Source organism: Natator depressus, chromosome 20, assembly GCF_965152275.1.
Source record: "Natator depressus isolate rNatDep1 chromosome 20, rNatDep2.hap1, whole genome shotgun sequence".
NCBI lineage: Eukaryota > Metazoa > Chordata > Testudines > Cheloniidae > Natator > Natator depressus.
In genome coordinates, this window is record NC_134253.1 from 1,654,622 (window position 1) to 1,678,404 (window position 23,783).

At 60.8% G+C, this 23,783-nt stretch overlaps 1 protein-coding gene across 1 annotated transcript; it reads right to left on the reverse strand.

The window, feature by feature from the left end:
- Positions 1-2,736: 2,736 nt before the first annotated feature.
- On the reverse strand, positions 2,737-19,436 carry LMBR1L (limb development membrane protein 1 like). The gene is made up of 17 exons (XM_074935055.1): positions 19,216-19,436; positions 12,453-12,537; positions 8,537-8,573; positions 7,982-8,121; positions 7,775-7,878; positions 7,568-7,694; positions 7,025-7,093; positions 6,097-6,161; positions 5,846-5,921; positions 5,629-5,712; positions 5,342-5,418; positions 5,101-5,178; positions 4,683-4,756; positions 4,383-4,473; positions 3,802-3,868; positions 3,312-3,473; positions 2,737-3,085 (listed from the first exon to the last, which is right to left on the reverse strand). Exons 1-17 carry the CDS (start codon positions 19,285-19,287, stop codon positions 3,027-3,029), a joined length of 1,467 nt encoding a protein of 488 aa, XP_074791156.1. The 5' UTR covers positions 19,288-19,436; the 3' UTR covers positions 2,737-3,026.
- Between the last annotated feature and the right edge of the window lie 4,347 nt (positions 19,437-23,783).

Below are 23,783 nucleotides of genomic sequence, written 5' to 3' on the forward strand. Positions count from 1 at the left end.
GACCTCTGCCCTCCCCTGGGCCGGGCACCCGGGCTCCCAGCCGGACCTGTGCCCCAGGGCCCTCCCCCCCTCAGGTCCCCAGGGTCACTTGGGCGCCTACCGAGCAGGTTGGAGGTCCAAGGCCCGGTGGGGGGGGCCCAGCTCTGAGCAGGCTGAGCCAGCTCCCCCCAGTGCCGTGGCCCCCAGGTGGGAGACACAGGCTGGGGCAGGTGCACCAAGCAGCGCCCACTGGCGGGTGGATCAGTGCCAGGCCGGGGCAGCTGGGAGAAGAGCATGTTCCAGGGAAGCCGGGTAGCCATGGCCACATTTCCTGCAATATACACCCAGCTTCCTGATCAGCCCCTGTAAAAACAGGAGAGGTTGGGCAGGGCAGGGAAGAGACAGCAAACTCCCAGCTGTGACAGCCAGGCCAGGCCGGTTCCCAGCCCCCTGCGGCCGCTCCCCCCATCCGGAGAGCCGGGGCAGGATGGGTGGGAAGGTTTGGCACTAGGGCAGTTTCCTCTGTGCTCAGAGTGACAAACACCCCATGAAACTGGGCTTGCAGCCGGAGGCATCACTGCCCCCTCACACAACCTCCCCCCCCCCCCAATATAGGGTGTTGTGAAGGCAAAGGTTATGACAGGGTTCAAAAGAGAACTAGATCAGTTCCTGGAGGACAGGTCCATCATTGGCTATTAGCCAGGCTGGGCAGGGATGGTGGCCCTAGCCTCTGTTTGCCAGAGATTGGGAATGGGTGAGGGGATGGATCACTTGAGGACTCCCTGTTCTGTTCGTTCCCTCGGGAGCCCCAGCCCTGGCCACTGTCGGCAGACAGGACAGACCTTGGGTTTGACCCCCTCTGATGTTCAAAAGGCACACGGGGCTAGGGACCCAAGAGGCCTATGGAGCAGACTGGAGCTGGGCTGAAAGGTGAACAAGTCATCGTCCATGGCACCCCTGGCTCCCTTCCCCCCTGCAGTCCTGACCCACAGCCCCCCTTGGTCTCCCTTCCCCCACAGCTCTGTTGCTGCCCCTCAATCCCAACCTAGAGCCCCAAAGCTCCCAGTGACAGATTGCCTGCCCCCCTTCTCAGCTAGCCCGGAGCTGCTGCTGGCACTCTAGCCCAGCCTGGGCCCCCTCTGGCCCATAGAACCCTCCAGGGACTCTGACTATGGGCACGGGGAAGGGGAAAGCAGGGAAAACGGGCCCCTGAAAGCCAGGAACCCACCCAGCAGCCCAGCCCTCACCTTTGCCCTGACTCTGTTTCTGCTGCCTCACCCAGGGCTGGGGGGAGGGTGGAAGAGGCTTGTTCGCTACAGCCAGGAAAATGGGTAATTACACCCAAAAGCAAAGGGGGAGTCAGACAGGGTGTGGCACCTTCCAGGATGGGGTGGGGGGAGGAGGGAAGCTGGGGGTGTATATTCACACACCCATTTGGATACGCCAGAGAGCAGAGCCTGCTCCTGCTGCAGCAGCCCCAGCTTCCCCCAACAGCCCAAGCAGGCCCAGAGTTGGGTGGGTGCAGTTTTGCACATGCCCCAGCACCTGGGGAAGGAACCAGTTGTGCCCAGCTCCAGCAGCAGGAAACCAGGGGGCAGGCACAGGGGTGTCCAGGTGCAGCAGCGGGTGGGTGTGTGCCCACACAGCACTCCAGGAGCTGGGAAGCACATTTCCCAGCAGGAATTTCAACAGAGGGAGCTGGTGTCTCACAAGCCGCTAGCCTCCCACCATGTATTAAAAGACACTTTTTATTATTTAAATAAAAAACACACACAGCAGTTGACAGCTGATCTGCACTGTCACTATCAGCTGACAGCGCAGAGACCTGACACACTCATTAGACAAAGCAAAGCTTGCCCTAGGCTCCCATGCTTCAGGGCAGGAACACAGCAGGAAGGACTGGAGATCCAGGCCCACACCCCTTTCAGCTCTGTCTCCCCACCCCAATGCTAATGCCGGGGGGGATTCACATTTACAGCCTTCCCCCCCCCCACACAAATACATTCCCCCCCAACTCCTCCCCCTCAGAGGCAGGATCAGGCACCAGCCTGACCCGTGCTGGCTAAGATGTGTCTGTAGCCAGAGCTCCTCCCCCTACAACCCAGGGTGAGAAAGAGAAGCCCCCAGGTGTTTGAATGACAAACCTCCCCACCCCCACCGACACCTCCCTGGGTCCCTGCCCCACCCGGGAGCCCCGCTCAGTTGAAGGCCAGTCCTAAGTCACTTAGTGTCAGAGAGACAGGAGCAGCCTGGGGCTGAGGGGGGCAGGCAGACAGAGCAGGGAGGGGCTGAGCTCACTGGGTGAGGGGAGTGGGGAGGGTCTCAGAGCAGGGGGGGTCTTTCACCCATAAGACATCAGGGCAGCAGCTGTTCAAAAAAAAAATAAATAAAATAAAAATTGCCCACACAGGAAACGCAGCCAGCGAAGCAGACGAATGCGCGGCCCGTGGCCGCCTAGTGTGCTTGAGTGAGGTATGTAACCGTGGCGCCGGGGGGTCTGCACGGGGCAGGGCCGGGCCCTGGGGGGCTCGGGGCAACAACTCTAGTGCTAAACCCCCGCTCCCCGCAGCGGCCCCTGCTGGGAGAGGCTGGGACTGGACTCGCAGGGAGCTGCCCCCACAGCGCCCCCTGCTGGCCAACAGCAACCATTATAGTCCCCAACATCTTCCTGCAGGGTGCCTGGAGCTGCCTTCCCCCCCAGGAGGCTGCAGCAGTGGGGAGAGGACTGGGGGGGGGGGGTGACGGCTCAGCAGCAGTCCCAGCAGAGAATTCTCCTGTCTCCCCCCGCCGGGGATCGAATGCAAGGGGAGGGGGGGGGCCTCAATCCGCCCCATCCCTTTGCAGCATCCGCACCACAGGAGGATACTGGCCCCTCCTCGTCAGCAGACCATTGGGCGGAGTCAGCCAGGCCCCGGCCCTTCGGCTCAGAATGCAGGAGACACAAATAAATCCATCGAGTCGGGAGGGGGGGGCTGCCCCCCGCCCCACGGCCTGGAGGGGCCGCAGCAGCCCCCATTTCCCAGTCGTTGGCTGGCGCCAGACTCGTCCTAGCAGAGCTTGCTGGGCTGGCGGGTGCGCGTCACGGGCAGGGGCAGCTTGTGCAAACCTGGCCAGGGGAGACACGGGTTAGGGGCCATGGTGACATTTCCCCTCCATGTCCATCCCCCTGCTGGCAGCCTGGGCTGGGGCCAGGGGCCCATTCACCCACAGCCCTGGCTCACCGGCAAATCGCCTCCCCCAGGGCCCTGCAGGCCTGTGACACGGACACACCAGGCTCCCTGGCCCGGGGACCAGCTGCCCCCAGGGGTGCAGGCGGCAGGCCCTGGACTCACCGAAGGCTCGGATGAGCTCGGCCCGCACTGCCCACGTAAACTTCTTCACCAGGCATAGTGTGGTGAGGGCAGCGAAGAGCATGTTGTAGAAGAAAACAATGTAGAAATTCCCCAGCCAGTTAAACCTGCCAAAGTCGCCCAGGAGGTCAAACCGTGTGATTCCTGCAAGAGAGAGAGGCTGAGCGCTCCCCTCAGGGGGGCTGGACCCCACTGTACCTCCCCCTGCAGCCCCAGGCCTGGGCTCCCCCAACACCCCCCTTCCTGACCCACAGCCCCTTGTTATTCCAGCCATGCCTCTGCCCCTCAATCCCAGCCTACAGCCCTTAAGCGGCTGCTCCAGAGCTCCAACCCCTGGCCAACGGGACGGGCCTCCAGGGTGGGGCAGTTCTGCTGGCCCAGTCCAGGGGTGCGCGTGCGTATTGGGAGCCACTCAGGTCCGCCCCAGGGGCGCGCGGTTCCCCGGAGCCCAGCATGGCCGCAGGAGACTCACCCAGCGTTCTGGAGAAGACGGGCAGCGCGGAGCTGAGGACCAGCAGGGACACACAGTTCCCAATGATCTGGGCGGAGGGGGAAGAGACAGGCCTTGAACCTGGGAGCCAGACTCCCCCTCCCCCCACGTGTGGGCACAGGACCCCTCCCGCCCCCCAGAACCCCGCCACAACTCCGTATCCGCCACCCAGCGAGCCACAAGACACCTGCGGGCCCCTCTGGCCAGGATCAGCAGCCCCACCCCTGGAATTAGGGAACCAAGATCCCCAGCTGGACTCTGGCTCTGGGGCAGGCTGGGGGCTCCCGCTGCGCATCCATGTCTAACTGGGGGGCACCTGACGGGGCAGCTCACAGCGAGGCTTCTCCCCATCCAGCCTGGCGCCGGAGCCATGGCGCCCTCGTGTGGCGAGATGATGCAATGCAGCCGCCCCCAGGGCTGGGAATAGAACCCAGGCGTCCTGAGTGCAGCCCTGGTGCTGGGCCCACCACACCGTGTCCCTAGTGGCTCCACGCGGGTAGCAAGCGGCTCTGGCTGCATGGAGGCAGGGGGCACCCGGTGGCGGAGGGGCAGGTACCACTTACCTTGGTCATGGGGGTATCCTGCCTCACGGGGAGCAGCCTCATGAACAGGGGGGAGCTGTAGAAGCCCACAACGGAGGAGACCATCAGATAGCTGAGTCCAGGGGTTAAGGAGGAATAACGGAGTGGGGGGGTGGAATCTGTTGGGCCCAGGGAGCTGATGCAGGGACTGGGATGGGGGCACGGCACCCAGAGGGACAGGGAAGGGGGGACTGGGCTAGCAAACCCAGGCCCTGCCCCAGAGAGAGCAGCCCCCCTGCAGGGATCAGACGGAGGGGCTGGGGCTGCACATCCCAAGGATACAAGATGAGAACCACCTGCAGGGCAGCGCCGAAGGACCCGAAGATGGAGAAGGATACCTGCCCCAGGGGTGCGTCCTGCAGGGAGAGAGAGCAGAGAAGAGGGTCGGTGTGGGGGGCAGATTGGAGCAGGAACCGATCAGCCAGCTCTGGGCTCATGTCCCAGAGCCCCTTCATGCTGTCACCTGGTGAGCACTTCCCCCCGCATGGATCCATGGGGAAGGCACAGACCATGCAGTGCAGGGTGAACCCCCAGACCTGGAGAGGCCCGGTAGGGGGCTAGATAGCTGGGTCTCCCCATTGCTGATGGTGCGTCTACTGGGAGCTGGGCTGAGACCCAGCAAACTCGTCCCATGCATGGGCCCATGGCAGAGAGGGAAGGGTTAAACTCAGCTCAGACCCCCCCCCCCCCCCCGCGGTACCTGAATCCCCCGCGGCATTGCGGCATCATCCAGCAGCAGCTCCAGCGTGTGAAAACAGACAACGAGCACAGAGATGGCCTGGGAAGGACCAGAAGGGAGGTCAGTGCGGCCTCCTCCTCGCACCCTCGGGGGTCCTTCCCCAGGGAGCTCCACAGAGAATAACCCCCCCACCCCCGACAAGCAGGGAAACTGAGGCACAGACATCAGGCAGGCCCCCCCCGTCTCCCCCCCCAGCACCTACCGTCAGCGCCAGGAGGCACAACATGGCCAGGGGGTAGGCCAGGTTCCGCTGCCAGGGCGAGGCACAGCGCCGCAGCTCTGCCGGGAAGCACAGGACACGCCCCGGGTGAGCAAGTGGTCAAGAGTGGTCACCGCCTGCCCCCTTGAGAATGAACACTGCCCCCCTCCCCCACCCAGACCAGAGCATCCAACTGATCTCGCCGCCCAGCAAGCGGGGAGAGAACCCAGGAGTCCCGCTCCATCCCCCGCCCGCCCCGAGCTCTCTGTCTCCCCAGCCCCGCTCCTTACCCAGCGCCAGTCTCCGGCTCTGGATGGCCAGGGACTGCTCCTGGAGCACGGCCGCGCTCAAGTTCAGCCAGCAGGAGGTGGGACCTGCAGAAGAAGAGAGTCCCGAGGGGTGAACTGGGGGATGGGGGGCCTGAGCCCCTCCGGGAAGGGGCCCGTTGGAGTGAGCCGGGATCACGCCCCTCCAGCACCCGGGGCGGGGCATGGGGGACACACTCACTGGCAGAGATCTTGTGGGAGAGGGCGGCTTCCTCGAACCTTGTGCAGTTCAGCTGCTCGTCCAGATCCTCCAGCAGCTGCAGGGGGGACGACAGAGGGAGAGCACGGCGCCCGTTAGCCACCACGCAGCTGGGACAGCAACACCCCATCCCTCCCCCACGGTGGGCTCGACCCCCAGCAAACAAGGGGTTAACCTCTCCACTCAGCGTCCCCCGGTGGGGGCGAGGGCGGGGCAGGAACAGGGAGCCTTACCCTGGGCTTGACCAGCAGCTTCCCGGTGACGGTGAACATGCGGGAGAGGCCGACAGGCGTGCACACTGCGGGGGGGGCAGAGAGCAAAGGAGCAGGGTGAGAACAGGCACCGGCCCCCCCTTCTATTGGCAAAAGGAACCAAAGGGATCGGGCCCTTTCTGTGTCTGCCAGTGGGGCGGGTTCAAGCTTGGGGCCTTCATGGTCTCGGCACCCAGAGCTGGAGAGGTCCCTGCCCTGAAATCAGCCCCCCTCCCACAGTTCCTTTCCGAACCCGCATCGGGCTCCGAGAGCAGAGGGAGACACCTCTGATGAACACACAGTCGCTCGGTTCTGTGGCCATGAGGCGTGGCAGGGTGTCCGGGGGGTGGGGGGGGACGACACTGCCCCCCCAGGAGCAGGCCTGGCTAGAGTGCATGCTCCACCCCGTGGGTACCTGGCCTGGCATCAGCCCGTCTGTCAGGGAGACCCCGGCACCACCCAAAAGGGATTGGTCAGGAAAATCCAACAGGTTATCCAGGGCGGGGGGGTGGGGCGGCGGGGGAGGGAGATCCTGAATTCCAGCCCCTGCATTCAGACTTTTCCGGACCAGAGCCAGCTTGGAAGCTCCTGGAAAACGTCCACCAGACCGAGCAGGAGACACACGGATCAGGGCTGGAGGCAGAGTCTGGCTACAGAGGCTTGCATGGGCCTTTGTTTGGAGGAAGGGACAGGCTCCACCCCGAAAAAGCTCCCAGTCTAACTACGCAAGCCCCATTTCATCAGAGACTCCCCCCAGGTCACCCGAGCAGTCTGTGTCAGACAGGAACGGAAGCCAGGAACCATACGGCCGGCCTGCCCCCTTGCATTTGTTCAGGGGGAGGGCTGGAAACTCAGCTTGGACCCCACAGATCCCCCCTCAGCCCCCAAAGAAATCAAACCATCCACTTACACAACAGCAGCAGCCCCCCAAAGAGCGAGATGCAGGAGTAGAGGTAGGGGAGGTAGTATTCCCACAGGTCTGTGGAGAGGAGAGGGTTAACATTACACACCCAGGCTGGGGTAAGCCATGGGGCCCAGAAGACCCTCAGTGCCAGGGCTGGGCAGGGGGCCGGGAATGGGATTCCTTGGCACTCAGGAGATGGTCACTCCCACCGGAGCAGGGTATGGGTGGGCTGGGGGGGAGGACATTAACTAGCACGTCTGATAAGGCTTGTCACCCCAGAGCATCACAGCAAGGGGGGTTGGGTACCAATCACCCCACTGTGCAGATAGGGAAACTGAGGCATGGGGCAAGGCAGAGTTTTGCCCCCCTCATAACAAGCCACTGGCAGAGATGAAAAATTCAACCCAGGAGTCTGGACCCTAGCCCCTGGACCACACTCCCTTTTCCCAGAGCTGGGAAAAGAACCCAGGAGTCCTGTCCCTCCGTCCTGTCCAACCCCCCTCCCACCATCACTGCCCCGTGGGGAGCTCGCGCTGCCCGGCCACTCGCCGTAGAGGGATTCCCGGCTGCCCGTGTCCTCGTCCACAATGGCTGACGCCACCCAGACCATCCCCAGCACCAGCAGGGTCAGCAGCAGCAGCTCCACGAAGGTCTCGTAGACTCGGGCCAGGATGCCCTGCGGGGGGGGGGGGTAGAATTTAACACGGTGCGGGTGGCACCAAGGACAGCAGGGGAGACAGACCCGGCAGCTGGTACCTTCTTGGATCCCGCGAAGCCCTCGGCCTCGGTGAAGAAATACGCGAAGGGCATGAGGAAGACCAGCGAGAGGTTGGAGAAGAGGAAGACCAGGTTCCAGAGGCCTGGAGAGAGACGGGCAGGTGAGCCCCCCCGAGCCCAGCCCCCCGGGCCACACCCAGGCTGGCGGAGCGGGGCGGGGTGGGGCGGGGCGGGGCGGGTGCTCACCGTGGATCAGCGAGCCGTTCAGCCACTGGATGTAGTCGTTGTGCGGGAAGAGCAGCAGTACCTCGTTGGCGAGGATGGAGAAGGGCACCAGCAGCAGGGCGCCCAGCGAGACGGCCAGCGTGAAGGTGCACAGCGACAGCCTGAGGGGGGCGGGGGGTGAGCATGAGCTTGGCTCCTCCACCCCTTCCCTGGCCAGCCTCCCGAACGGCCCCCAGGGCGCAGGGCAAAGCCAGCGGGGAGCGAGGGGACCCGCCGTGGCTGGAATGTGAGCGGGCAGCACCCAGGGGTGGGAGTGCCGGCCGCGCCTCGAGGCAGCCGGCGACGCGAGTTCTGCCAGGTCTCAGCGCGTGGAGCAGCTCAGCGAGACTCAAACCAGCACGTGCCTCGGGGAGAGACGCGTTAGCCGCTGCCCCCCCCAGAGCTGGGGAGAGAACGCAGGAGTCCTGAGCCCCATCACCCTGCTCAACCTGCGATCCTCAAACCTGCCCTGTCCCAGCACGCTGGGGGGGGAAATGCGTCAATACGGGAAGGGGCGAAGGACAGCCAGGAGCTTACGCAATTCTGTCGACAGCGGCATCCTCGTCATCCTCAACTGCAGAGAGATGGGGGAGAAAAGCCGTTAGCTCGGCAGAGACCCTCACGCTCGTTACACCTCACGGGACAGAGTCGGGGAAGCTTCGGCCAAGAGCCACAACAAGGTTTTGTGGGGGCGTGGGTGGGGCGGGAGGTTTCATGGCCCAGGGGTTGCCAGGCCGGGACTCAGCTCTGCTAGACTCCTGCAAGGCCCAGGGCGAAGCCCCTCTGCCCCCAGCTCTGAGATGGGAAGAAGGGGCCTCTGCCTCGCCTACGGGAAATGGGCACTGCTCGGGGGCAGGGTCTCTCTGCACCTGGTCACAGCGGGGGTCCCAGGTGATGCCAGCATACCCAGGCCAGCAGCTTGTCCCAGACAGATCCCTCCCTTGCTGCCCTGCAGCCAGATGTCCAGAATTATTCAGCCAATATTCTGTGTTTTTAAGAGAATCCAGGTTTATGCTAAAGCGAGCCCACGGCCCCTGCATCTCTGTACCGAACCACATTAAAAACGGCCCGTAAGCTTTTGTTCTGGGGGCACGCAGAGACCTGTGCTGAGCTTTGTGACAATGATACAAACGGACAGAATTGTTGCTAAAAACTCGGCGCGGATTTCCAAGAGCCTTGTGCCCGGGAACTGAAGTACTAGGGTCAGAGGGCACCAAGGCATTTTGGGGAGTTTGTGCCCATGGTAGCAGGCTCAGGTGTGTGTGTAGACAGACACCTTGGCAGCATTGCACTGCTGGTTGTACCCCTGGCTCGGGGAAGATTCCCCCCCTCCCGTATTTGTGCCAATTAATCTGGCTCACACTCAGTAAATCTGGTTGACTGGGATTATTTGACATTTTCTTAGTAAAGGAGCCGACCCTCCAAGCAGTGACTGGCACCCCCAGCGGGTTCAATCAAAGGAGTAACCTCAGGGACGGGAACGTGGGCTCATCGATTTCCACCCACGTGCCACACAGAGACGGGGGCATGGGTGACTCAGACAAGCCCAGGTGCCCGCTGGTGTCTCCCCAAAGGCAGGCTCCCATGTGCTGCACCTGGCTGCCTGACCACCCCCCAGGGCCTGGCAGCCACATAGGCCAGGCCCAGCTGACCCAGGCCAGGTGGGCGGGGGGCAGCTCTGTCCAGCCCGGGCGCAGCTCCCACCCTGACCCCCAGAAATCATCCTGGGCTTGGATTTCACAGAGTCAAAACAGAGATGGCCCAAGGCTGCGGGGGGCTGAGCGATGGGAAAAGGGGAAGGGGGGGAAGTGACAAGACAGCACCGCCTAACAAAGGGCTCAGCAGCCCCCTCCCCCATCTCCACTCCGCCTTCGCTCCCACCAAGCCGCCAGCAGCTCCCATCCGTATTCAGGTCACACGTCTCCTCTCCCCGTTCCCTGGCCAGCCCCGCCTGGCTCCGTGCCAAGCTGAATGCTCACAGCCAGCTCCCATCCCCTGACCCTCACCAACTCCCCAACCCCGGCAGCCGTTCCCCGCACGCCGTCCGTGCGGCAGGCGGCTCAGCGCCGGGCGTTTCAGCCCTGACACGGCACAGGGTTCGGCACCGTGGCCGCTGCAGGGCAGCAGTAAAAACTACAGAAATGCTGCACAAAGAACTGCGTGAAAGCGGCCCAGCGACGCAGTCAGAGCGCGGGGCAGCGAGGCTGCAACAGCCCGCTCGACTCTGTCCCCAGCTGCACCCCCAGGTCGCAACCCCGCTCCTGCTCCGGGGTGGCTCTGCGTTTCCAAGGGCTTGTCTGGCCCCAAGCACCCCCAAAGCAGGGGCAGCACACCGAAATGAAAGCGGGGCACTGTCACTCCCCACCCTGGCACAGGAATCCCCAAGCCCCACAGGGCACCCAGAGTCCCTGGCAGAGGGTGGAATGGTCCCATCAGGAAAGCTATTCTGGGCAGAGAGTTTCCTCAGGGGTAGCAACTCCCATGGAAAAGAGCCAGCAAGCACGGGGGGTGGGAGGGGCATTGGGGCAGCGCAGTGGGGAAGGGGAGCAGGGTACACAGGCATTGTCAGCACTGTAAGGCAACCCCCAGCCACTGCAATACCCCCTCCTCTCTCGGCCAAAGGTTTGAAGTCCTTTACAGACACCAGTTAAGCCTCACATCCTCTGTGCACAGCAGGTAAGGTATTGCTTCCCCCAGCCTGAAAAGCAGCCACCTCTGGGGTGGGGCACAGCCGCTGATTAATGGCCCACAGCATCGCTGCCCATCCTGCAGCCCACTGAAATGGCCGCAACAGGAGTCACATTCTGCCTCCCCAGATGTGGCATTTGGCCAGCGTGTCGGACACAAGACCCCGACCCTCCTGAAAAGGGTCCCAGGATCTCCACCGCCGGGCCAGGAGCTCGGTTTCACACCCTCCCACAGAGACCGGATTCGGCTCAGAGGGAAGCGCTCTCCCGACAGAATCTCCACCAGGCGTTTCCACCCTCACCAGACACGACAGACGGTGGAGCTGTCACTCGACCGGGAAATGCACCATCTGGAAAGACGCAGATGGGGCTGGGAGGGGTGGGGGACGACAGGACTCCGGACTCGCCTCAGCGCGAGTGGCTGCACCAGCCCACCTGAGACAGGAACCCAGGGGCCGTGTGTGTATGGTGCTGGGGGGGTCCCCCCTGGATTTCAGACCAGATGCTTGGGCCCTGAGCCACCCGGGCTGGCTTGTGGGGGCAAAGGAGCATAGTGGGGGGAGGGTAAGACAGCAGGTGGCCAGAGGAGCCAGGGTCAACATATGCATTGGCGGGGGGGGGGGGACGACACCTATGGGTCAATTCTTATTTATGTATAGGCCTGCCAGCAGGGCCTTGGCGAGAGCTGGGGTGCACACATCACGGGGAGACGCGGGGTCCCCTCCCAAGCCAGTGGGGAGCAGCCCAGGGACCCCTGCCAGGCACAGCAGAAGCCAAGTCCTGGCCTCAGCACATGAGTCCCTGCCCACATGGGGGTCTGCGCCCCGGGGAACGCAGTGCATCGGGCCAGATCCATGGGTCCGCAGACCCTGCAGGGGAGCCGTGTGCAAGGGGGCCCCGTTGGCGGGGAATGCGCTACCCACCCCAACGCACAAGGCACAGCCAAGGACACCCATGGCACAAGCACCAGGCTGACCCTGCAGCGTGAGGATCCTCGCCATTGGGCTTCCCCCCAGGGAGTGGAGCTTCCGCTCCGAGATGCGGGGGCGGCGGAGGGCAGAGGGGTCCCCCTTCCTGGCTCTCAACAGAACCTGCAGCCCCCTCTCCCATTCTGTGCCCAGATGCGCCCTTGGCTCCTGCCCACCCCAGCTCACAGGATGCCGGGCAGCCTGGCTCCATCCCACTCAGCCCCCAGCATGGTGGGGGGACCCCCGGGGACGGGACGGGTTCGGCCTTTGGTAAGACAACTCCTCAGGGAGGGCAAGGACGGTGCGGGGTCAGGTGGAGGGGCCACCATGCGGCTCTCCTGCCACGGGCTCTGCCTAGGGGGCCTGGTGTTTCGGCCCCATCCCCCTGCTCCCCGCCCAGGCCCCCCAGCATCTGGCTCTGGGCTCGCTGCACAGCCCCGGGGAGGGAAGCGCCATGGTGACGACACCACGCTTAGCAACAGAACCGGGCAACACTCGGGAGATGCTGGTCTCTGAGCCCAGATCCCCCGGGGGGGGGGGGGAATGTTGCCCATGGCAACCGCAACACAGCAGCAATGTAAACAAACCAAGGGGGGCCCTCCCCAGCAGGACGGGGTCTCCCCTGGGGATGCACCAAACAGCACACAGCAAAGCTGCTGCAGGAGGTTTGGCCCCTGGCTCAAGCAGCCCCGGGGGAGGGGGGAGCTGCTGGGGGCCCTGGAGTTGGAATTCAACAAGAGCCCCGTGCAGGGAGGGGGCAGCCAGAGCCAGGGGCCTGGCCAGAGCCAGGCCGGTTACCTGTGGCGAAGTCCGTGTGTTTCTTGAAGCAGGTTATAACGAAGTGGCTCAGGATATAGAGGCTGGCGAAGAGCAGCGTGCAGATCTGCAGAGAGGGAGGGAGGGACGGAGGGTCAGAGGTGGCCCAGGCAGCTGGATCACACCCGTCGTGCTCCCCATTCCCTCCCACCCCAATCCTCCCCTCCTCAACCCACCCCCACGCCCCCATTTGCTACTATCCAAGCCCTGCAGAACAGCTGCAGGGAAAGCGCTGACACCCCGGGCAGGAATCCCAGCTCCGAGCTCTGGTGCCCCTGCCAGGAACAGCTCGCGCTGGGTGTCTCTCAGGGCAGCAGCCCCCCACCTGCCGCCACACAATACCCAGTGCTGCACTGGGGGCAGGGTTTCTATACGGATTTCTGCCTGACCCCATGCCAGCTGGAAATGGGACGCCCTGAAGCCTGGAGGCCCTTGCAGGTTGCTCCTGCAGCCGAGCAGAAGGGGGGGTGGGGGGGATGACAACTCCAGTTTAAAGGTACCCTCCAATCCAGAGCTGCCAGCCTGGGGCTCTTTTCGGAAGTCTGGGCCTGGACCCACAAGGGAACCTCCCACGAAGCGGCCACCCCCAGCACCAAGCCTTTGCACTGCGGACGCGACCAGCATGGCGGCCCAGAGGCCCCGCACATGCACACGCCAGAAGTTCCAGACATTTTGCCAGTATCTTTGGATGCCCCCGTGACATGTTTCTGGGGCTCCTTTGGCCAAGAGGCTCAGGATGCCCCCAGGTTCATTGTCAGACTCTGCACCATGCTGGGCTCTATTCAGGTACGTCCCCGCCCTGCCGCTCCACAGCGTCCGTCGCCCGAAAATGACCCGCGAGGCCTGGCTGTGAGCTCAGCCCATAACCTGCCCGCGTGGGTATTTGCTGCAGAGGGCAACAGGACAGGATAAGGCAGGGAGGGAGGGTATTGTGTTGGTGGGGTTTGCATTTTGCAGGGGCAATTGGAGCAGGGCGTAGCGGGGGCAGATAAATTTCACGGCAAGCCGGAGAAATCAGTCTCTGAACAAACAGGGTACATTTTGGCCCGGGCCCACAAAGGTGTTTAGGCTCCGAATTTGCGTCACCGGGGCCTGGCTAACCGCAACATGGCAGTCGGGCTGGCAGGCTGGCCATTCACGCTCACTGCTGGCATTCCTCTTTGCCGGGTCCAAGCCAGGCCATGCCAAGCAGGCCAGAAAATGTCTGGTGGCAGATGTCTGGCCACATGGAATGCCCCTGCTCTGTAATTTGCCCCTTCTTGGGGGATTCCGAGGGGTCCAGGGAAGCGTGGCCAGCCCCTGCCTGTGCTATACACACAGCGGGGCTCGGTGTGGTCAGTCCCGCCTGCCACCAGCACTAGAGCCATTGCCGTGATTGGAAGGAAGCCGGCAGGCAGCACCGGGCACACGGCTGACCCGCCCCCGAGCCGCGCTCCGAGGTCCAAGCAGAGCAGGGCTACGTTTAAGAACACAAGGACCTTTGATCACTCGCAGCGTGTGTCAGACAGGCCGGGCGCAAAGGTTGACTTGAACCCATCGGCTTCATTGCATCAGCACAGATTCATTACCCTTCCCACCCCCCAGCTCACGCCTGTCCCCCCCCCGCCAGGTCTGTTTCTGAGCCCTGCCTTGAGAAGTGCCGACTGCCCGGGCTCGCCAGGAGAGTGCCGGCTGACTCCCACTGCACTCTGGATCGTGCCCTAGCAGGCATGGGGACTCCCTGGACCCCGGCACAGCCTGAACCCCTCCAGAAGCAGCATGCCCCGCTGGCAGGCCAGCCCCCCTAGAGCCACAGGGCAAAATAAAACCCCAATTACACAAGAGGCCGACCGCTGCGAAGCGCTCAGCGGCTGGAGAAAACCCAGGTCGGGTCCAAGCGCGGCCGGTTCTGCTTCCCCGGGCCAAGGGAATGCCCCTGCAGAGAGGCCGCAGCGGCTGTAGTGCCAACGAGCTGGTCTCGGGGGCTGCACCCATCAGGCGTCCCAGCCTGGAGCTCACAGCAGCCGCCAGCCACCCAGCCATTCAGGTTTGGGTGGTTGAAATTTAGGGCTCTCTAAGAACTGGCCCAGGGTTAACCCCTCGAAGGCCGCACCCGCCTGAAGGCTCGGGGCTGCGCCGATCCTGACATGCTTCTAGTAGGTCAGTGCTGGAAGCTGGCAGAGACTGATTTGACCTCTCTCTTGCTGCTGGGAGCCAGCCAGCACCTCCAGCAGGGAGCAGGCGGGGGAAGGCCCCGCGGGCCCTGCAGCCCAGCCCTACCCAGGATCCTTCGGACACAGGGGTTCAGAAATTAAAGGGTGGCCAGTTCAACACGTACAAAGGAAACCTGTTAATCATACAATACTTGATTAGCCTGTGGAACTCCCTGCCACGGGATTTAGCAGAATTCAAAAAGGGACTGGACAGCTGCATGGACAACCAACCTACCCAGTGTTAGACCATCAGTGCCAACGGCTTCAGGGAAGGGACGAGAGATTCATCCCAGGAGAGCAGAGAACTCTCCCTCCTCTCTAGTGCGGGTCTGAGCAGCGGTGAGAGGAGCTTAGCTAGCAGGGAGCTGCTAGAGCCCTGGGCACAGTCTGGCTCCTGAGCCCACACAGGACGGCTCAAGGGTCCAGCCAGCAGGGTGGTTCGGATGCAGCACGGGGGGCTCAGGCTGGGGGCCTTCTGGAGGGCTGGAAGGGGCCAGCTGGGCCTCAGCTTCCTGGCCTGGCCCCTCTCCGGGTCGATGGATCCTGAAAGGAGAGCTGTCCAGGGTCCCCCTTCTGCCCCAGTTCAGCCCCCCGGGAGGATCCCTCGGCCCCTAGCCCTGCTCGAGGGGAAGCAGCAATTCCAGCTCCACAGCAATTCCCCTGCCACCCCAGCGGGGCATCACGCCATGCCAGAGAGCGAGCGCGCGCAGCCAGCGGGGAATAAAGGGCAGCAGCCTGCAGCTCCCAGATGCAGCCGCAAGTGCTGAAGGGCTGTGACCTCGGTTCTCAGCAGAACCTCCCCTCCCTGACACCCACGCACCCCGCAGGGAGCTAATGCTCTGCGTGGCTCTTTATACCCCCCTCAGGGACCGGCAGGCGCGGACAGCCCAGGCCCCATTCCCTCCACCGCAGGCCACGTCAGCCCCTAGCCCTAGGGCCGGTACACGCGTTGGCCTGCATGCCCCTAGCCCTTCCTCTACTGGCAGAGGGAGTGGGGGACCCAGGTAAGTCTTTTCCAGCTTGGAATTCCAGGGATGCCAGGCAGGAAAGGAATTAACAGGGTTTCTGTGACGGGAGCAGCGGGGATGCAGGGAAATAAAAGCCATTTGCAAATCCACCAACACTCCCAGAGCCTTCAGCACCATCCAGACTTGCCCCGACCCCCCCCCCCGCCCCATGCCTTAGCGCCCCCGGGGCGATGGGGTCAGTAGGAATCCTCGATGTGCGACAGGGCTGGAGAGGGGCAGAGCCTGAGCGCGACTGCCATTCAGCAGCGCCCGCGCACCACGGTGACCACAAGGGCTCCCCCTTTGCCTCCACCCAGTGAGCACAGACCCTGGTGCAAAGCTGCTGAATGATCCGGGGGGTCCCCCAGCTTACAGCCCCGGGAGAAAGGGCTAAGCAGAGACACTTGGTGCATGGCACCTGCATTCCCAGCAGGGTTAGCTCCCCTGGCACCGACCTGCTAAGTCTTAGGCAGGGCACAGCGTGTGCGCTGGAAGGTCAAGTTAGCGCCCCGTCACTGTGCCAAGCGAAGGAGTTTGTGCTGCCCCAGCAACAGAGCCAGGCAGGGCTCTGCTTGGGTGGGGCGGGGGGGAGGGGACAGGAAGGGTTGAGCGGGTCCTGGACTCTGACTTCCCCCTCCCTCCCTGCCACGGGCCCCAGGCCAGGGCGAACAGAGCAGTGCTCCTTCCTCCAGGGATCGCGGGCAATCCCAGACGGTTCTCCTCCCCCACGCCCCACCCAGGGCAGCAGAGCAGCATCCTCATCCCCTTCCCACACAGGTGAGTGACTCAACCAAGGTGTCACGGTGAGTCAGTGGCAGAGCAGGGAAACCAGAACCCAGGCATCCTGAAGCCACTGCCCTGCTTTAGCTGCCAGGCCTGCCCAACCCTGTGGGGCCCCCCCAAGCAACCAGCCCTCACGACTCCATGAATGGTTGTGCCCGCCACAGAACCTGGCGGCTCCCACTAGCGCCACCTTCAACAGCCAGCCACCAACGCTCCTCTTCGGGGGACCCGCCATTGACAGGAGCCAGCGTCACCTCGTGGCTACAGCAAGAGATAGGCGAGCCAGGACTCCTGGGTTCTCTTCCCCAGACAGGGAGCATGGCCTAGGCGTTACAGGAGGGGACAGGGAGCCAGGACTCCTGGGTTCTCGACTCCCTTCAGCATTGAGTGTTCTGTGACCCCTGTCCCCTCACGCTGACGCCAACCCACCTTCGCCCGGAGGTGCTTCAGTCTTAATAAAGTAACATTATTTTACCAACCTGTGGGGGGGAGGGGAGCCCACTGAATAGCGCCCCTCCCCCATGGAGCAGCAGCCATGTGGACCTCCCAGTCCAACGGGAGGGGCTCAGGCTACGTGCGGACAGATCAGGCTGGGAAAGTCTTCAGCCCTGAACCCTTTAACTGATGTCAATTCAGCAGGAAAAACAAACCCAGCTGCTTCCCTCCTGCTCCCCCTCGCCTGCCAAGCAGGATAGCCGGGCCCTGGTGTGCCAGCTGCCCGCCTCTGGGCCCTCAGCTCCAGTTTCTCTGGCACAGCTCGCAGTGCGGGGTTGGCTCGGGAGCAGAGTCTGCCTTGCTCCAAGCACTGGGCTGTTTCAGACCAGCTGACCCAAGGGCCTCCACTCGGGAAGGCCCCCTCCAAGCCACCCAATGCACCATGTGGGGCTGGGGGTGGGGGGGTACAAATGCCAGGAGCCAGGATTCCTGCAAGACTGAGCCCTGGGGTAACAGAGGGCTGCCATCTGTAACCAAGGCTCCCCACTCCCCAACACAGCTAGTGTCACAGCGTCGTCAGGACCCAAGTCAAGGGGCTGCCGACACTGGCAGAGGGGGGGCTAGAAACCCCCATCACCCAGCTGACGCTGGAGTCTCTGTGGGCTGGTTAGGACACAGATGTCAAAGGGTTCTAGCATGTTTTTTCCCCCTGACCCCAGAGCCCTGCTGGCAAGAGGGCATGTTCCTACTCATGACTGCAGCTGGCCAGGGAGGCGGGGATCCTGCCAGGAGCGTCCAAATTCCCAAAAAAACTGGCTACAATCTTGCTGAAAGCTATCACCTTGGTGCCAGCTGTACAAGCTGGTGCTGCTGCACTGTCCCGTGGAGAAGGACTCCCAGATGGCACTGCATGGTTTGCGGAGGGAGAATTCATCTGCCTAGATGTTTTCAGGTACCGGGGACAATACCCCGTGAAAGTCCAGTCTCTGTGCAGAAACGGTGCCCTCAGGACATCCACTTACACTGCACAAAACCCAGCTAACTCTCTCTGCGAAGCAGATCATGGTCGCTGCTACCACACTTGAAACCCTGCTCAGAGGCTGGAGTCCCCTTGGACAAGGGTGAGGAATATCCAGCCACACGGGGATGGGTTAGATGCCCAGGGAGCAGAGGCATGTCCCAAAAAAAGTTTCTTGTTAGACCTCCCTGCTTTCTAGCGGACGCTGGGAAACTGAGCCACGGCCGGCATCAGGTGTCCAAACACAGCCCTCAGCTGATATTGTCGTGACGCAGCAGCACTGTGACCTGCACCCGAGTGCAGCCTGGTCCCCACTGACACGGGGCCAACCGTGATATTTGACACGGGTGTCGGCCACGGGTGGCTCCCCTGATCCACCACAGGGCAGCCCTTCTTGGGCTGGGGGAAAGGGCTTGGCAGACTCAGTAAGGGCGCAATCTTTAAAGGAAGCCACAGCTCAAGATGCCTCCAAGGGAGATAAGCAGGGCATGGGGAGAGGGAGAGGTGTCTAGCAGAGAGAATGGTCACAGAAGAGCAAGATGTCCAAAGCCGGGGGTAACGGCACAGGGCGGGGGCCAAGGCAAGTCCCAGCGACCACAAGTAACTCAGACCCGAGCCTCACCCGGCTGCTTCTTTGCTCCTAGGGCTCCCAAAGGCTCCCCCTTTCTGTGGGACAGTGGGGTGGGAGGGTGGCAACATGGAGGCTTGGGCAGTTTGACCCAAGGACTCTCAATGTCCCATCCCAACAGGCAGCGTGTGCACCTGTCGGGGTCCTGCCACGCCACGCACCAGAAGTGGTTGCATGTCAGCAGGGCCGAAGCAGCAGCTCCTGCAGGCACTTCACACGCTGGTTCGGGGTGAAACACGTTACAAACCCACAGACTGTGTTCGGCAGGGCACCAAAGCCGGGGGGCTGGAGGGAGGGAAAAGTTTTGTTTTTCTTGCTCCAACTCGGAGCCAGGCACTTTCCCAGATCAGGCTGCATTCGCCTTGCACTTCCCAGCCCCTCTCCCAGCGCTGGCCCAGCCCCACCAACACCGACCTGGGCCAGGCACTTGAACCCCTGGCGGGATTCAAGGGCCCTGGCCAGCACCCCCATTATTGCCACCCCAGGGCTCCACCAAGGGGGCAGGGACCCCCCTGGGACCCCTCAGACCCTCCATCCCCCCTGTTCTGCCCAGCTCCCCCCCCCATCACGTGCCCCACCAGCAGCAGATGCGGACCACAAGGCTGGCCCTGCCTCTCCCGAGCCCATCCCCGTGGTATCGCCCCGCACCCTCTCAGGCCCCCGGTCCTCTAGCCCCACTCACCAGGCACTCCCGCACCCGCTCGTGGAACAGCTGCTCCCGCAGCCCCAGCACGTCGAGCTCCGCCGGCTCCATTCCCCGCCCCGCATGGCTGGGGTCGCCTCCCGGCTCAGTCCGCGGCGGCCCGTCCGGCTGCGGCGGCCCCTTTAAGGCGCTGCCCGGCGCTGGCTACACTGTATCCGCGCGGGGCGCGCCGCGTTCCACTCTTAAAGGGCCCGCAGCCGCGGGCCAGGCCGGCGGGGCGCGGGGGCGGGGTGACGCCGGCAATGCGAAGGGCTCATTGGCTGCAGGAGGTTGAATCGGCCGCTGCTCATTGGCTGGGACGGGAGCTGTACCCGATAGGCCGAGCTCGCAGCTCCGCCCCCGCCCGAGGCTGGGCCCGGGGCAAGGATCGGGGCCCAGCTGGCTGCGAGCAGCGGCAGACTTGGGGGACGGTCCCAGAGACCGGGGTGGGGCCCGTGTTTGGCCACGAGCCCAGGAGAGCTGGGGTCACCCCATGCTTCCCGCGTGACTGAGCTTGTGCCTCAGTTCCCCACTTTACCAGGTGGCTGGTACCTGGAGAGCGGATTTCCCTACACCCACCCTGGGGGGCGTACACCCCCCAGCCCCTCCTCCCCCAGCTGTCAGTTAGGCATGGGTTTTCATTGGTGTGTCTGCTCCTGGGATGAGCCCCTCGGAAGCCGGAGGGGGTGGGAGGCAGGCCCATTCAGTTGGTTTCATGACACCCTTTGTGGGCAGATTTCACCAATGGGAAGGAGGGGGGTAAATTTCAAGCTTTGGCCTCATTCTATAAGAAATATAAATGGTTCTTAGACACTGGCTTTGGAAAGGGGGTTACTACTTTGAATCTAATGCCCTAACAGGTGCTGGGGTGGTAATGGATAGAGAGGGGCACTAAACTGGATCAGAAAGACCCAGGAGCCTAGAGTCAAGCCAGAGCTAAGCTTGGCTCTGCCCTTTGACCTGGGTTTGCTTCTGCTCCCACTCTCTGTCTCCAGTGCTAGTCTGGCCCCCCCGAAGTGCTTTCCCCAGGAATTGAAACTGGGGGCTGGAAAATGACTAAATTGTTACCAGTCTCATGATTTTATAGTCTCACAGTATTCGGTGCTTTTCTTAAAGCAGGGTCACATCATTGAGAGGAGAACCTCGCCTGTAACTAACAAAACGGCTTCTAGTCTGCATGGTCACGCACAAAATGTAAACGTGAAAGGCTGCAGCACCAAAAGGCAAATCAAACCACCCCAGCTGTTATTACAATCCTCATGACTTGTAAGCCGAGCACATGGGTTTTTTTTTTTTTTGGGGGGGGGGGGTAGGGGAGACTAAAAATTGATTTTTTTAATACATGCGGTGAGCAACTGCATTTTACCTCTTCAAAAAACAAAGTTGGGGAGGAAAAAAAACCCAGAAACTTAAAACCGGACAATATCTGTCATTAAGAAGGGTCCATGTTCTAGAATATGTAATGTCGCCTAATGAGGGGGTACCAGGCCCAGTAGAAATGCAAACAGCAGGTTATTATATAATGCAGGGTAACAACACAGGGCCTGCCGCAAGAACATCCCGCTTTCATTCTCTTCTGATGACCAGTCATAGCTCGTGCAATTCCCAGGCCAGAGCTCACACCACCCAGGCCAGGCCCTGATCCAGGCCTGGCTTTCCCCAGGAAGAGCCATGTGCAAATAGCACCATCTGCCGGCCCAGGAGGAGTGAGAAGAACAGTAATTACGGGAGGCTGCTGCTGTTGTGGCCGGGTTGGTCCCTGCATATGAGAGAGACCAGGTGGGTGAGGGACTGGACCAACTGCTGGTGGTGAAAGAGGCAAACTTCCAAGTTTACGGCGAGCTCATCTTTAGGTCTTTTGTGTAAGTTCGACAGCTTGTCTCTCCCCACCACCAGAAGTTGGTCCAGTAAAAGATGTGACCTCACCCACCAAGAATGATCTCCACGATAATTGGATTTGCGATCTTTGTTACCGAATGGGGATTATTTAATTATGTGAATTGTGCCATGCCTAGGAGCCCCAGTGTCAGGCGACGCGCACACACACAGAACACAGACAGCCCCTGCCCCAGAGGTCTCACCTTCTAAGTAAAAACTGAAAACATTTTCACATGCAACCTGGCCAGTTCTGTGCAACTCCTCTTACTCCAGATTTCTCTCCACTCCAAATCCCAGTACCTGTTTGCTCTCCCCACTCTCATCTTTACTTTCAAGCTTCTCAAATCCCTCTGCATGTGTTCCTGCTACCCCCACCTTCTACAAGTTGCTTCTCATGCTCCAAAGACACACTTGCTTCCTTCCCACTCCCTCACTTCAGAAGAGAAGCACTTTTCCCAGGAACATTATATACCATGATGTAACAGCCACCGTGTTCCGGCTGAAGCAGATTAACGGTCTCAGGCAGCGAACACGTGATCCTACTTCTACAAGCAATCCCATGCTGACAGTGCTTGCTGAATTTCCTTGGGAGGCGATACCTGGTAGGAGTGAGAATGTCCAAACCCGTTAGACCACATGCTAACCCTGAACAGCCATTAGCTGTATAGCCAGGCACAGGAAAGCCTATTGTCTCCAGCACACAACATGAGCATTGCTGGATGCTCTCATCTGCTTTATAGATTATAAAACATTGTATAGGATTATGCATATTATATTTTAAAACATGGTTGTATTTACATCCCCTAGTTCACTCCTAGGGTATATTTTCTTAAAATGGCAATTCCCCTTACAGGAAAGATATATATAAAAATTAAATGTACTTTTTTACTATTTTGAAATAGTGGGGAGGAAAAAAAAAAAAAAAAATGACTCCCTAACCTCCTCCTTTCCATTTTATGCTTGGGACCTAGGGCCTGCCCCAGCATTTCAGAAATACAGCACTTAGGGGATGGTTAACACCCTCAATTGTGTTTTTCATTTAAAAGAAATAGTGATATGGCTGGATGGAGCCAGAGGTGACCATGGACAACAAAAAGAAAAAGGAGGACTTGTGGCACCTTAGAGACTAACCAATTTATTTGAGCATAAGCTTTCGTGAGCTACAGCTCACTTCATCAGATGCATGCAGTGGAAAATACAGTGGGGAGATTTACATGCACAGAGAACATGAAACAATGGGTGTTACCATATACCCTGTAAGGAGAGCGATCACTTAAGATGGACAACAGCAAGTCCTTGGAGTCTATCCACAATGGGGGCCTTTCCACCAGCGTAGCTGTATTGGGGCTTAGGTAGTAGAAGATGGTGCTTGCTCAGCTCTGTTACCAGAGCAGATCACCGTTCAATATAAACTTCCCTCGTAGATGCAGTAAGAGAGCTACGTTGGTGCAGGGTCCCCTAATGCAGACAGGCCCTAGGACTTTCACTAGCGTCTACATGAACCGAGGGCATTCGGAGCTGCAGCAAGCGGGGGAGTTGGAGTCACAGAAGGCAGGCGATTCAGATGACCAGGGCGGGAAGGAGGTGCTGCAGCAGCAGCAAGGAATAGAAGCAAGGAATAAAAGAGCCCCATTGCCTATCAGATACTCTGTTACGCACCAACTTAGACAGCGATTCCAGCTCCCCACGCTTGCTTGGCAGAAAGAGCTGCTGCATAATCCCTCGGCAGGACAGGAATTCCCACACCTCACTTGGGAGATGCTGTGGAGCAAAGGATGCTTGGAGTTTGTGCCAAGAAAGCTGATCTACCTCCCACCCGAGGTAGACATTGAATCTTTACCTGATTGTTCGGCTCCTGGGACTATGGTGAGAGGCCCGGCTGCCATGTCACAAACTGCTTTATTTGAAGTGCTGCTGGAGCTCGGTTCTGCTGGACTATGGCAAGTGTCCAATGCATGGAGCCGGCCTTCAGAGCATCTTAAATCCTAGTGTTCAATACACGGCTCTGTGAAACCTGTAACAAGCAGAGCCACTCGGAAGGGCTGGTCAGCCAGAAGCACATTCATCAGGCCCGACTGGACCTCTTCTGCATACACCATGATCCAGCAGGTGGGACGGTTGTGTAGTAAAGCCTAGCTTTCAATTATGAACATTCCAGCTGGTCCCTTTTATGCCACAATTGAGTAAGTGAAGGCCCTTGTTCACAATGTGGGGTCTTGAGTTCATGTTTTTAGCTTGCCAGGCACAGAACCTGCAGAGCAGAAAAGCAGGCAGCCAAGTGCTTTACCATCCATGCTTGTTTTAAGCGGCTCGAGGGAGAGCTTGGCAGGTCAGCTTAAAGCAAGGGAGAGCAGAGATTCTCATTCACAGGGTGGCTCTCAGTGGAAGGAGGGGCAGGAGGCACATGCCCACGCCCAGGGCTTGTGTTTAGTCTTCATTGGAAGCCAACATTTAAGGACAGAGGCATTAGGGAAGGAACTGGCCAGAGTTGTTCACTGCAGCTTGAAACGGCTGCTCTGTGGGCCTACAGTTGGGACTCCACATGCACTCTGGGACATACACTCTAGTTGTATTAGACACACAGAGCAACCTTTTTTTTTTAAAGCCTTTATTTCACAAACATGATATGTTTACAAAGACAAATGGAAAACTGACATGATCAGATTCTGAAACAGTGGGAACTAGTCAGA

Excerpts from the sequence above, each read along its gene's own strand:
- LMBR1L (XM_074935055.1), bottom strand. The coding sequence starts at position 19,287 with ATGGAGCCGGCGGAGCTCGACGTGCTGGGGCTGCGGGAGCAGCTGTTC. Across the intron at positions 5,713-5,845 it reads CTCCCACAAGATCTCTGCCA|GTCCCACCTCCTGCTGGCTG; the intron begins GTGAGTGTGTCC and ends CTTCTTCTGCAG. Across the intron at positions 5,179-5,341 it reads TGTGCCTCCTGGCGCTGACG|GCCATCTCTGTGCTCGTTGT; the intron begins GTAGGTGCTGGG and ends GGTCCTTCCCAG.